The sequence below is a fragment of the Astatotilapia calliptera genome, chromosome 6 (genome assembly GCF_964374335.1).
Source record: "Astatotilapia calliptera chromosome 6, fAstCal68.1, whole genome shotgun sequence".
NCBI lineage: Eukaryota > Metazoa > Chordata > Actinopteri > Cichliformes > Cichlidae > Astatotilapia > Astatotilapia calliptera.
The window spans coordinates 22,261,552-22,275,805 of record NC_137427.1 but is presented as its reverse complement, the minus strand read 5'-3'; the positions used below and the strand labels follow the sequence as shown (position 1 = coordinate 22,275,805).

The window sequence follows — 14,254 nt, the reverse complement described above, 5'->3', positions numbered from 1 at the left end:
TCGTCCGTCAGATACACAACAAAGCACTACTTTTGGTAGAGCATGCTAGCGGGCCGTCGTTATTACCGTGTTGTTTGGAAAATACGGCACACTTAAAATCAATCCTTTGATTTTTCTGAAAATGTGCCTTATGTATGAATTCTGGTTGTGTTTACTGACCTCGAAACGATTTTATGTCGTACACGAAAATCTGTCAAATGTTTTAGTACGACTTTGCTAAGCTACGAACCTGCACCGCTTGATGGATTGTCGGAGGATTACGGCTATCGTAAGCAGGAGCCTCGCGGAGTGATACGCACTGTGCTTCAACATAATATTATCGTGTTGTGTGTGTATAACCTCTTTTTAAGTTTTGTGGATATTAAACATGGTTATGCTGAGGACATGTCGGCCAATTTCCACTGGAAATGCCTTTTGGTTCAACTGTCAGCAAGGATTTTGCATTTGCACTGTTACGTTTTTATATAACTTTAATGCACATAAAAAACAGCTGCTTGTTTAAGTGAAAATACATTGATGGGGTTTATTGCACTAATAAAGTTGTGGAGTTGTAAAGTATTTTGTCTAGTGTCAATTATATCAGCAGTTATATCGTTATCGCAAGTTTTCAAATGTATATCGTGATAAATATTTTTGGTCATATTGCCCTGCTCTAGTGTCAGGGATATTATCTTATCTCAGTATGATCTAACTTAGCATCTTTTACATGCTACAGCGTACCTGAGTACTGTTGACCACATTCATTACTGATGGTTGCTTCCATTAGGATAACATGCCATGTCACAAACATCAAACCATCTCAAACTAGTTTCCTGAACATGACAATGAGTTCCCTGTACTCAAATGGCCTCCACAGTCACGGATCTCTATCCAATAGAGCATCTGAATCCAGGCTACAAAGAATTAAAGCAACTCTGAACATGGTAGTACACCCTGATACTAGCAAGTTTAACCTAATAAAGTGGCTGGTGACCATATACAATTGTATAAACGAATCCGAAAAATATGTGTTTTGCAGCCCCCCAAGAGGAATCTTCACTACCATAGCTAATGAAACTTGAATACTTGAACACTTTGCAAAAAAAAAAAAAAACGGATCAAAGGGATTCAAAAATAATTTGGAAATTGTTAGTCTAAACAAAGAGTTACAGCTGACAAGATTCGTGCCAGCTGTTTCTCCTTAACATGAAAACCCTAAACAATTAAAAAACAGCTGCACCAATCAACAATCTAATAGCAAAAATGGAAATGATTTCAACAACCCAAAGCAGACAGAGAGGAGGGGGACGGAGTGAAAAAAAACTAAATTTGTGAGGCAAAATATGCAAGGCAGTTGTGCTATAGGGAATCCTGGAATCAGCCATCAGTCAAAAAATGGCCCAGAGAGATGACTTGACAGATGCATCCATTACAGACAAGATGACAGGAGGTTCAACACATGGCTCATTTCCAATGGCTTTTTTGGTCTGGCTATCAAGTGAATGTTAATAAAGAGAGAGAAAAAAACCAACTCAGAATTATACTATAGTTTAAAGGGTTGATGAGTGTTGTTATTTATATTTTTTACATACACGCTTCTTCATGCCTGCCTTATATAAAGTCCACTCACCCTCCTATTTCAAGCAAAACATGTCTTTTCAATTGTTTTGCTTGCTTCGTTGATTACAGGTACGGAGAAAACAATGTCTCCATCAACTCGCTCAGTGTGAAACACACAGAAAGGAAAAGGGGGGAGTTTACCTATAACTATTGGATGGCAACTGATGTGCTTGAACTAAGTTCTTTGTGGAAATGTGTTTTACATCTGTGGAGTAGGTGCACATTTCACACATATTCTGAAGTGAATAAAGCACTCCACACTCTTCTCTGTTCAAGAGGCCAAATGACTACTTTCTCCCAGGGTCCTCAGTTTGCTTCCTGTGCACCTACCCCAACCTTAGTTTTTTAAAGATAGTCAAACGATCACAGATGAAATAAGATTGATATTTCTGTAATAAGAAACCGTTTACTTGTGCACTGAGGCAAACAGGCCTTTAATTTAAATGCAATAACTTACTTTTAGTGCATTCGTGCTGAACACAAATGCAGGCTGACTTGGTAAACTCAAAACTAGGGGCATTATAAAAGACCCAATGATTTAAGAGCTTTTGGGTTTGCTGCAAATCTTTATACATTTATTATAATCTAACATTTTCCCCCTATTTCACAAAATATTTCCCCATATATGTCTGAAAGTGGCCAAGCCTTAAAGTGACATGCTGTTTACCTCCAGCTCTGAACAGTAGTGGCACAGAACAAATAATTACAGTGTTTTTGTCATGAAAAAGTCAAGTGAGTGCTTTAAAACGTGCATTTAATATTATAAAGAAATGATGGCTTGTTTATGAATAAGCTGAACTTTAGAAATGACCACTCTCCAAACAAATGCCAGTTTGGATTGCTAATTTTCAAGCTTGAGTTGATGGGCTAATTATTGTGCTTCAGAATACTCGAATCACTCATTAGCCCGGCCTTGACATTTTATTTTTCTAATCTGTTAAGAAGCCTCAAGGTCAAAGCTCAGTTAGTTTTATGTTACATTTTAATTGCATTTAAATGTTCTAATGGAGTTCCATTTACTTTCTCTTTTGCATGAGCATCATAAGTGAGTAGTAAAGCAATTTGTTTCACACTTATGGAAAAAAATACAAACAAGACATAGCAGCAGTGGCTTCTTAATTATACCAAGTGTACTTTGATTAAAACAGTGAATAAGAACAATAAGGCTGGTTCTACGAGAACATAAGGATTTACTCTGTATTGGAGCAAAGTGAAAACCACAGCACAAATAAGATTACTTGATGTGCCGAGCAAAACCTTACAAGGACCTTTCTTAACATATTATATATTAGTTTACCGTGGACGCAATTAATTTGTTAACCAGCAAATTGTGTCTTAAATTACAGTAAGCATTACTCTCAATAGACAGTGTTCATTGCAATATTGCAGCTGTGCGTCATCTGCTCTTTGTTAGGTAAGGTACTGACTTTTTATGAGGAAGCAGTTTTATGTAAAGTTGCCTTCTAAACAACAACTTGTGATCTGATTTTGTCAAGAAATAAAAGTGTGTGCACAGGTGGTTTTCTTAGTCAGACTGCCTACATGTTTGCCTTTTTTAAGGGGTGTTGGTGACTGCAAATTTTCCCATATGGAAAAGAAATAGAAAAAACTTATAAAAGACTTGCATAAGATGTAGCTTACTTCATATAATGAATCATATAAGGCTTATATTATTTACTCATGAAAGTGGCCACTTTCTCATTACTTTCATATATTGTTTTAGTAAGTATCCAGAACATACAAATTTCATTTATATAAATTTTCAAGGGATCTTATATCTGTTTTCACTCTTGTATGCTTTTCATACAAGTTTCACACAAGACAGATACAAACTTTATAAGATTTATATATATCTCTTCCATATGGGTTAATACAGTACTCTACTCTGCTGAGGGCCACAGACGAGCCTCAAAAGTGCCTACAGCATAGGCTTGTGGTGAAAAAGGAGTACATTAGCTCCTCAAACTACTTATACAATTATATAATTCTATTAATTTATGTAAATTAAAGAGCATACCATATTTATTGCAGTCGATTAATTTGAGCTGTTGCTCACCACCGACTACTCATCTCTTGCGTACAAATGTGTATTTCTGCAGAATTTGAAGAAATTCTTTTAACTTGTCAAGCAATATTGTGTTTAAGAGAATAGGATGAAGGTCACACTGACCCTGACCACCAAAGTTTTTTCGGTTCGTTGCTAAGTACAAGTGTTTGTGACATGACTGAAAAATATTCCCTGAAGAGATGCTGCAATCTTCTACCAACTACGGGCATCATTCATACTGAGGCGTTACAATAACAATAACTTGACTGCACACTTCACTGAAGGTCTCTCATAAGAAGATACAAAAAACTGAAACTCTGTGAATAAAGACCAACTGTGTAATCATTGGGAATGGAATAACAGGGAACCAGGCTGCAATTTTGAGTCATAAAGGCCAGCTCTATGTTTGTTGGTGCATTTCTCAGTTTCCCTTTTTGAATGAAAAGCAAAAAATATATATAAAATGTTGGCAATTGAACATTTTGTTAACATTTGTTTAATGCTGTGAGGTTAAGCCGCACTGCATTTCCTCTACCAGACTAGAAAGCATCGCAAGAGTTTATTCTTTCCAAGAAAACAAAATCAGGGCGGAAAAGATATCAGCTGAATTGTCCACGGATAAGAAACAGCTTATGATTGCTATCTATGTGTACACAACAGCATGAAAGAGAAAACAATGTCGCATGTCTCTGGTGGTGTTGTTGCACAGCATGTTTGGTCTTACCTGCTCCACTTTTAGAAATGCTGTCTGTCATCTGTGCTTGTCTGCTCTGCTATTTGATCCCTCCTTTACACAATGGAGATGTCGCAAACTTGGATGCTCAAATGCAAAACCGTGCTCCTCCCCTCAGGAAGGTCTTGTGTCTCTACACGGTGCCACTGACTTGCTAAACTCAACATGTGTTTTGTTGACATAATTACAGTATCACAGCACTATGTAATGCCTGCAAGTGTGCTGCAAGTTTGCCCTCCCATCTTAACTCAAAGCTCAAACACACCGCCCATTCTGTCAAGCCAACCCCTGAGTCAATAGAACATCCTGTCAGAGTGAATACCGCCTGCCAGCCTGTCAGGCAGCCCCACCAAAAGCCCAATGGGAGGGAGAGTTATAGCCTCCCATCTGGAATGATCCTCTGGGTCTTCAGAGGTCAGGAAAGACAAAGCCATAGCTCGTTTGTGCAGGAAGCTGCTACAGTCGATTTCCAAGAAGTGCCAGATGTGACGGTGGAAAAACGGAATATTGAACACAACTGATGTTCTGATTTTTTTTAATTTTTTTTAAATTTTATTTTTTTTGGGGGGGGGGGGCAAGAAGATGGTTCAACTGCACTCAAGTCTGCACTTCAGTATAATTGATTAGGACTGAAAGAGTAGCTCTAAAGCACACTGCAGTCACAGTATTACATCAACAGACACCTGTGCGCACTCATTAAGTGTTGTCGTGTCTTGGCTGTTTTTTTCCTCTGCGTAAGATCCAGCAGTGGAAAGCCAGATTAATCTTGTCTGTAGTGAAGATGAGAAAGGAACCAGCATTGCTTCTGAGTTCTGACACTTTGTATCACAGCAGGAATCGTGTACTTATTCACCACCAGAAGGTAGCTTCAGAAATCTTTTTTGGTTTTTTAATCCAGATTCATGATACAATATTAGAATTGAATGCTATATATGTGGCCTGATATTAATTTTATTCATTACAATTCTTGTCAGTTGTTAGTTCATGATGTGCAGCCAACCCAAATAAGAGGAAATCTCAAAGCAGTTTGAAAACAAAACCACTGGCAGAAAAGTGAATGATGCTGGCAGAGCTGGAGTGCCCCAGACTAAAGGTATCATTAGCTATCAAAGATTGCGGCACATAGGGTCAGCAGATGGCAGGTATTGCTTGGTCTGAGTCTTAAAGGTGGTTCTGTCTGCTCTAAAGCTACATGAACACTTTTCTGTTGTTTCCCTATTAGAAGTGACCTGTCTAGGGTCAGATAAAGCACCGTCTCAAATGAATCCCCACGACCACTGATGCTGCTTATCACGATTAGGTGGCAGAGGGGCTCGGTCAATAACAATTATTGGTCCTGTTTGTTACAGATGCAATGATATGATATACTATTATATGCATATTGCCGGTCCATCCAGTGTTTACAACCCTGCATCTGCAAAGAGATATATGCTACAGCTGGCCTATATTAGCTGCATTGCTAATTGCCAAAATCTTTTTTTTTTCTTTGTTTGTGTAAAGGTTAATCCATCAGTAAGTTATTTATTTACAATTGTATTTTTAATGCTGAAATATAATTATTGTTGTTATCTATTAATTTTCAGATTTACAGTTCTATAACAAAAAAAAGAAAAGCAGAAAAAATAGTAAATCACAGCATTATTTTTTGACCAAGATGCCAAATTATTGAGTTATTTACTTGCATTCCTGAACACAAACATTGGTTTCAGTGGTTGAATGTTATTAATTTCTGACTTCTCAGAGAAGCTTAAATTTGGGTATTAAAATGTGAATTTGGGGGTTTTTTTGCCTGACAAATTAAAACAATTTGAAGTTTAAATACATTTTTGTCAGTTTTTGTGACAAGTGGTCTCATAAAGTTAAGTGCTGTATATATACATACATAACTGTTTGGCATTTGTCTTCATTTCTACACAAAGCCAACAAAAAACCATCAAAGGAATATTGTTCCTATGTGCAATACTTATAAGCTTAATTAGCTCAATTCCATATTTAGTATATGCCTGCTATAAACAATCATGAAAGTATGAAGTCAACTTCAATAAATACATTCTCTAATAAATACACTATGTGATGCTCTTTGAGAAACATTTGCCAAATATGTAACTTAGAAAAATACATAACTGTGACCTGATCTTTTGAAATAGCACTGAGATGGACTGGAATATTGCTGGTATTTCTCTTTTTATAGTGGCAGTAAAAAAAAAATAGTGAAGGTTATTGTTAGAGGTGTATTAATTAAAAAAAACAGTTTTCATCAGCAGTAGATCTGAGACGTTGCGGGCAAGGACTCACCTGTCTTCGCAGGTCCCTGGTCTTTTTGGTCATTTTGTCAATGGCTGAGTTCAGGGGGTCACCTTTCTCTTTTCTGCCAGTCTGTAAAAACAAAAACAAAAAAGTAGAAACAGGTTAGTGGAGTTCCAGCGCACAATATAATACATCTTACAGTTCTTGTGAGTTTTTCAGTTCTTTCTCACTTTTTTGGTATATTCAGTGCAGATTGTAAATACTGAAAACACGCTTCCCCACAAAATCATTTGCCAACATTACAAGAGGTCATTAATCTGAGCAGAGTCAGTGAAAACAGATCAGAAAATGTGTGTAATGTCACCAGCAACTAGCCTATCTGGCATGTGTTACTTTAGTTGTTGCCAGTGCCCCTGTGCGCTGCACTTCCTGTCAGTGCCAACTCCTACTGCTGGCTTTAGGAGGGTGTAGACTTCACCTGATACACGCAGAGTCACAAGCTGCTTCATTTCACCTGACTGTGGGGAGTTTCACTGAACAAGCAGTGCAGAGCTTCTTGCTGTTTTAGACTTCCATGCTTTCCAGTAACAGCATACCAATCAACTAGTTAAAGTTGCTAAGCTACTATGACTCAATATGCCAACTGTGTTCATCGAAAAACGTGGTTAAGCAAGCCGCTCCACCTTCAGTTACATGTCACTGCTTGTTCATTTAAAGCATTAACCGTTTTTGCTTAGAAAGGCATTTTTAGGTAAATGCATACAGCGAATGTCCAGTTTTTCTCTCCGATTCTCAATGGCAGCTTGGTTTGGAAGTTATTATGATTAAAATAAATAAAGGTTATTGCTTTATTAAAAATATGCACTCAACAGGTGTCACTAAAAGAATAAGAAACAAACTTATTCCAAGTAACAATTGGGAAATGAAGAAAAACATAAATGTTCCTTAAAAGTGAAGAATTTCATGTTTTTAATACCTTTCAATCAGCTATTATGTGGAGTCAAAAGCCATCACTCTTTAAACTAAAAGAACAAATATTCATTCTTGGTAATTACTAGGCCCCTTTATTTTGACAACTGACAAATGAGAAAAAAATGTGTCTCGCGTTTGAAACCTGTCCTGTTGTTTACTGAATGGTGTGATTCAAGCTGTATGCAAACAAGTTAACAGGAGAAAAACAAAACAAAGCCAAATTTGTTTGTAGAAATCCTTCACACGGCTCCTTTTATTCACATTTTTTTGTCAAGTTATTAAAAAAAAAAGAGGGGTTAGCAGGATGATCAACAGATTGTAAGACATAGTCATCTTCTGTCAAAGCAACACCAGCGTAAAATATTATTTGTATTGTTGCCAGGCAACCATCTGACAGTTCTGCCAGCATCAAGGCCCAAATTATCCTTGAAGGAAAACGTACATGTGATCACATGAAGTTCAATTCATTTATGTCTGCTTCATAAGAGGATTTTGGGGGAAAAACACTGACCACTCCAGTACAAAATGAGTCAAATAAAAAAGGGCTACTTTGATTGTACTGCTCCACGAGACTGCCTCCTTATCTCAGCGTTGCTTTTTTTGCCCTTTTGATAACGAAGTGGAGCATAATGCCACCCATCGACAAACAAACATGTAATGAATTAAAGGAAAACCTGAACCCTTGGATCTTGCAGTGAGGGGACCCAGTGGTTCTATTATGCTGTGGAGGGTATTTCCTCAGTCTGAGTCCTTTATTTTATGATGAAACAGTTTGATTTGGATGGGAGTGGTGTCTTTAAGGATGACAATGCCTCTTCCATAGGGCACTGGGGCTGGGGTAGAGAGGTGGTCACATAATGGTTTGATGTGAATTGTAGGCTTTAAAATCACCAGAGTGCAACTCAATTTTGAAACAAAGTATCAGTTAACTGGAAGCTATTTGCATCAATGTGGTGACCAGAGACCACCACAGACAGTGAATGACACTCAGACTTTAAGCATCTAGGCAACTGGTTTGTGGAATATCGACAAGCAACCAACTTCAAGGGAATGCGCAACGTGCGAATGAATGTGCAACCAATTGTGCAAGTCTCAAGTCTGTCAACTTAAAGGCCTCTTAAAGGCAACAGAAAGCTTTCCAGCACTTCAGGTGTAGGCAGCAGATTTCTAAGCCAAGATTTTAGTTTCTACCTGCTGGTTTATAGTTTAAAGACAGATAAATTTGAAAAATACTGGTGGCCACCAGTGCTCAGGTCCTTAGTCTCCTAATAGAGGAACACTTGGTATACTGAGGTCAAGGTCACTGAAATTCAAACTGAGACTGTAAGTAGATGCATCTATGGTTTGATTTTTAAAATCCTATGTTGTCTCATTCTCGTTACATATTTTAAAAAACTGCAAACCTCTGGTACAATTGGTCCTGTCCCATGTCTATAAATTCTAAATCTACATATATAGAATCTATTTTTCTAGAGAGACTTTAGTTTAAGAGGCTTATAGAATCAATGCAAACAGCACTGAAGCTGTTCGGGTGGCTAACAGTAGCTCAGACACTTACAAAGATAACTTGACTTTAGTATTCTCTTTACTGTGTCAACTCAGCGTTTATATCCAGGGAAGTAAAAAAGCTCACATCAGACACTCACCCCACGATAAACTGCTCTCAAGGTAAACACTGATTCTTACTTTCAGTGGCTATCGGGTTATAAAATTATAGTTTAGTTACAACACGGCCTCCTTTGCTGAACAACAGAGGAACCGAAAAAAGACTGATATTATGAACCTATGCACTGGAAGCACAACGGGGCAGTACATGAGCTCTGGTAGCTATTTTAGTGTAGTTATGTTACATTTGTAGTGAGCAGGCACCATGCGCTGGAAGTTAAAAGCAACTTGTGCGACTCAAATTCTTTTCTCCAGGCCTCACAGAAGACTTGACATTCAGAAATATACCAACTTGAAGACAAACAACCATGATCATGTAGTGTTTTCTTTTTGGGATTTGTCAGACTCAAAGTTCAACATGTATTTTTGTTGTGGACACGTGCTATTGAGCAGCGGTCCCCAACCCCCGGGCCTCGGACGGGTACCGGTCCGTGAGTCGTTTTGTACCGGGCCGCGAGAGTTGAGGCTCAGGTGTGAAATGTATGCTTTTCAGGGTTTTTATCGGTTTTCAGCGTTATTTTGTTATCGTTTTTATCGTTAACTCAGTTTTCCTGGGTCTTTTCACGTGTGTTATGAATAAATTTTCTTTTTTTCGGTACTGGTATAGTTTTATTTTGTTGTATTTATCCGCGACACCTTAAAGGCCGGTCCGTGGCGCAAAAAAGGTTGGGGACCGCTGCTATGGAGAGTTCACATATCTGTGAGCCAACTGATGTGTTTATAGCCAAACAAACATAATTCCCAGCGTGATTTTCTGTCTAATCTATCACCTGCTCTTAGCCAAAGGTTTTTGCTCATATAGATGTTAAGCTTAAAAAAAAAAAGAGTAATTTATGTCCAAGCTTAGACTATAGTTAGTCTCTTTCTTATCAAACAGCAATCACACAATGCTGCATTCTGGAGTTTTGCAGTGCAATATCTGAAACTGACAAGAAGCAAACTGGCACATATAATTTTAACATCATGTTTGAGATTCACTTCTATCTGGCCCTAACCTGGCTATCTGACGTGCTTGCAGTTTTATTATATTTGCAAATATTGCTCTGAAAATGGCTTTTAACCAGTTTTCTGATTGATATAAGGGGAGGGGAGGAAATGAAGACAGCAGAGTTTCCTTCTATTACTAGACCCTTACACGTGCCCTCACGTTTTCATGTTAATGTACAGAGAAGAGGACACGACAGCATTAGTCATTGTTTTGCCTGAAGAGCCTAATGTGTCATTAAGGCTCCAGAGGGACGTGCAGGATTATAAACGCACACCATCAAAAATAAAAAGGCGTTTAACTGGAGCCTTTCTAAGGACACTTCAAAAATATTTGTATTATAATACATTAACAGACAAACTGAAGTGAAAGAGAAACATCATCATGGTGCAAATACTGTAAATGCCCTCGCTAAACAGTCATCTGATGAACAGGCACACTGATAAACCAAACCATGTTATTTACTAGAACTGGAAATCTCAGATGTTTTATTGCTCAGATCTCTGAACTGTTTAATCTTAGTAAAGAAGATTAAAACAGAACAGTGATGTCAGGTAAAGTTACGAAAATCTAAACGCGCATATTTGAGCTCTTACTGACAGGTAAGCAGCAGCAGAGTATTTTCTTAAGGCTCCTACAGCGTTTTGTGTGATCTTGAATCTTCAAGACGGATGCAGCAACGACACTTTTGACAACTACAATAAGTGAAAAAGACCATTACTGAAAATATGCGTCCCTTATCCTTTAATTACTCTTCTGCTTTAATATGTCAAAGCTTCCTCAACTTGAGATGAAAAATTTATTGCTCATGTTTTCTGAAAAACATAAAACACCCAATTAAAAAGACTACGCATGAATTCCTCATCACAAACTTTATATACAAGGCGGTCCCACGATGATGAATCATAGGTTAGCCGATGTGTCGGGCTCATACTCAGCTCAGCTCAGTCAAAACTGCGACCTTTGCTATGTGCATGCATACGAGTGGTTAAAACCGCCTGAGTCACAATATGGGATTTATGTATCTACTGTGTTTATCTGAAAATCTATTTGACTTTCCTCCATTCTCGTCCAGGTGTGCCCTGTAGTGTAGGCAACAGTGCACATTCACGACCATTAAAAGCTTGACAACACATTTGGATGTTGATTGAATTGTCGCCAATATAGCAACATTGATTGCTTAGTTTTTGACCGCCACATAATGAAATGTGCATGTTTGGTTTTCTGGTAAACACAATTCCCCATGGTGCTTTGGCAACAATGTTCCCAACTGTCCCCCATCCATTATTCTGCACCCCCTGGTGTGCACTCATTCATTCTCTGTTGGTGAGAGGAGGACAGAAATAAGCATCTAGTGTATGTGGGGTAGTGGAGGCAGAGCAAGTGGAGTTATTCTTTCCAGCTCCAGAAGACTATGGTTATGTGTTCTGGCGGAAAGGCTGAGAGCTGCAAGCATGTTCACTCTTGCTGGCTTTTTCACAGTAAGTGTGTAATTGAGTAGTGCAGTGCACCACAAATGTTTCGGAGCACTGCCTGACCTTCAACGCTGTTACAAAGGAATAAGACATATATGGTAGCAAGAAAAAGCTTTTTTTCTAATCTCCGCTGAATTCTTATAAAATGTGGACTGATCATACCCAGTCAAGCACAGTGTTACTAAACATCATAACACACACACACCGCTGTGCTCTAATGCCTTTATTAAACACACTGGATTAGAAACTCATAGCACGTCCTTTCACCACAGTTTTCCTCTTTCACTATAAACCTCATTCACATTTCTGACATGGATTGATTGAACACCCCCTCGTCAGGCGATTAAAAAAGTAAATTGTCTCTAAACCATGCATCGTGTTCGCCTTTTTTAGGAAGTTGTAGATGTTTCTATTGGTGTCTTCTATTTGACTCTAAAGCGTGCTACTGGTGTGGGCTTTGTATGATGCCCACTCTCTGATGAGACAATTTGTCTCATTAATGTTCTTCAGTTCATGATGAGACACAATAAGACAATTTGTCTCACCACAGACAGGCTGCTTTTGCAAACTTTTGCACTTTCACACACCTGATAATGCCTCTTCTATAATCCCTTGAAAGTTACAGCGATTGAGACATGACTCACACAAACCAATCCAATTTTCAGAGCAAAGACAGACATTGAAAGTACATGCATTGCTAAAGTTTATTTATAAGGACTCATAATTCCAATCTGATATCCTTAAATCCAAGACTCTACGTAGAAGATGTTAGCACTGAGGCTAACACCTGGTCAACACCTGGACTCTATTTGTTATGCAACTGAGACATAGAAGAAGTTTCATGTGCATTATATGTCTAATCAGGGAACCTTTGGCTATACTAATGTCTAAGATAAGGGTGAGATCACAGCTGTAATAGTCTCATATAAGCCGAATAACGCACGAAAGGATGTGACAGACTTTCCTTTTTTTTATGGTTACTTTGAAATGTTAAAAAAAAGATGCAAGGCTGAAATTTGACTGTATGTATTTATATCACATACAGAGGTCTACTGCCTGCATTTGTAAGTTAATGTTTTTGGCAGAATTGAGGGAAAATACATTTTATGTTGTTGGTCTTTGATTTCCTGAGGCCAAACTGTTGTGTATGTTTATTTTATGACATTTTTTGAGCAATAACTGAATAAATGACCAAAGCTTTTATTCTAGGAAACAAAGAAATGAGCAGACATAAAGAAAATGCAGGTGGTCAATAGTTTCCAAAGCCATTCAAAAAGACAGGGTGACTGCATTCACGTATTAAATGAACTACATAGTTTTTCTTGTTTGTTCTCTGCTCCTCCCTTCAAACAAATGCAATAAAAAAAACTAAAATGACAATGGAAAAAGAATCCCAAACTCGATGGCTGGTGAAAGAGATGAGGATTGAATATGGTAATTCATAGGCAATAACATGGCAAATCAAAGGAATGGGAAGATGAATCAGAGGGAAGAAAATAGAAGTCAGGTGGAAGGGGTGGGGGCATTAGGCATTGTGTCTCATTGTCTCCCAAGATCAATGTGTTAAATGATATCAATTCCGGCTCCTTGTCAATTCAATTAGGCAGGAGCGAGAGGTACAATTACTGTCCAATGTGGTTACACTGTCTGCAGCAGGCTTAAAGGGGGAGGCGAGCTGATAATGAGGGGGTGAGAAAATGTTTTGTGTCTGCGAGAGCCAGGGGTGGGGGATGATAATAGTGGTAACATGTTGGTCGGGTTACCAGCATATAATGGGTAGCTCGATCCTCATTAAGATAAGTTGTGCTCCCTCAGCCGTAGTGCCACAGATGGGCCAATTTGACTTGTTCTCACTAAGTACATCTTAAAGAGGTGCAGCGGCAGCTATCAGATAGTTTGATTACAGGATACCCAAAAAGAAAACACGCTACAATGCCGACAGCTAAAAAAGGATACTTCGAGATCAGTCGTTCCGATTAGAATTTTCTTTTTACTCGTTTTAAATGAGATGATAGAGCTATGCTGTGCAGAAAAAGATCTCATATCATAATCTCATTAAAGCCTCTAAACTCGCATTAAACTACTAGGTACATAATACAGGCAAAATTCAGTCCTGAAGCACATCAGTAAATATTAACAGTCTGCATGTGACCATATATTTTCAAATGTCTCTGCACACAGACTCAAACAGGTCAGTTACCTGAAAATTGTTCCGGGGGGGTTAAAGGTCAACCAAAAAAGTTAGGAGCATATGTGAAGGTGGTATGCCCTTTTGTTATACCGTTCATCCATCACCTGCTGCTTATCATGCAGACCGTGGAACCTATCCAAGTTTATCACAAGGCTAACGCATAGAGACAGACAGACAGGCGACCGTTCGCATATTGACACCACAGGTAAATTGGAGTGAATAATTCAGCCGCTTTTCTTTAGAAAATGAGGGAAACATTGTCTGCAATCATGCTTCTTATGCATATGAAAAGACACAGCTCTTGTCATTAAACTGTAGTCTAGTTTTTTTCTATTATGCA

At 38.3% G+C, this 14,254-nt stretch overlaps 1 protein-coding gene across 1 annotated transcript in view; it reads right to left on the bottom strand.

Moving 5' to 3' along the window:
- The window catches only part of ctnna2 (catenin (cadherin-associated protein), alpha 2), a 341,003-nt gene that overhangs the window by 94,702 nt on the left and 232,047 nt on the right, over positions 1–14,254 (bottom strand). The window contains exon 8 of the mRNA XM_026171090.2: positions 6,675–6,755. Coding sequence (XP_026026875.1) covers positions 6,675–6,755 — 81 coding nt within the window. The remainder of the gene's footprint in view (positions 1–6,674; positions 6,756–14,254) is intronic.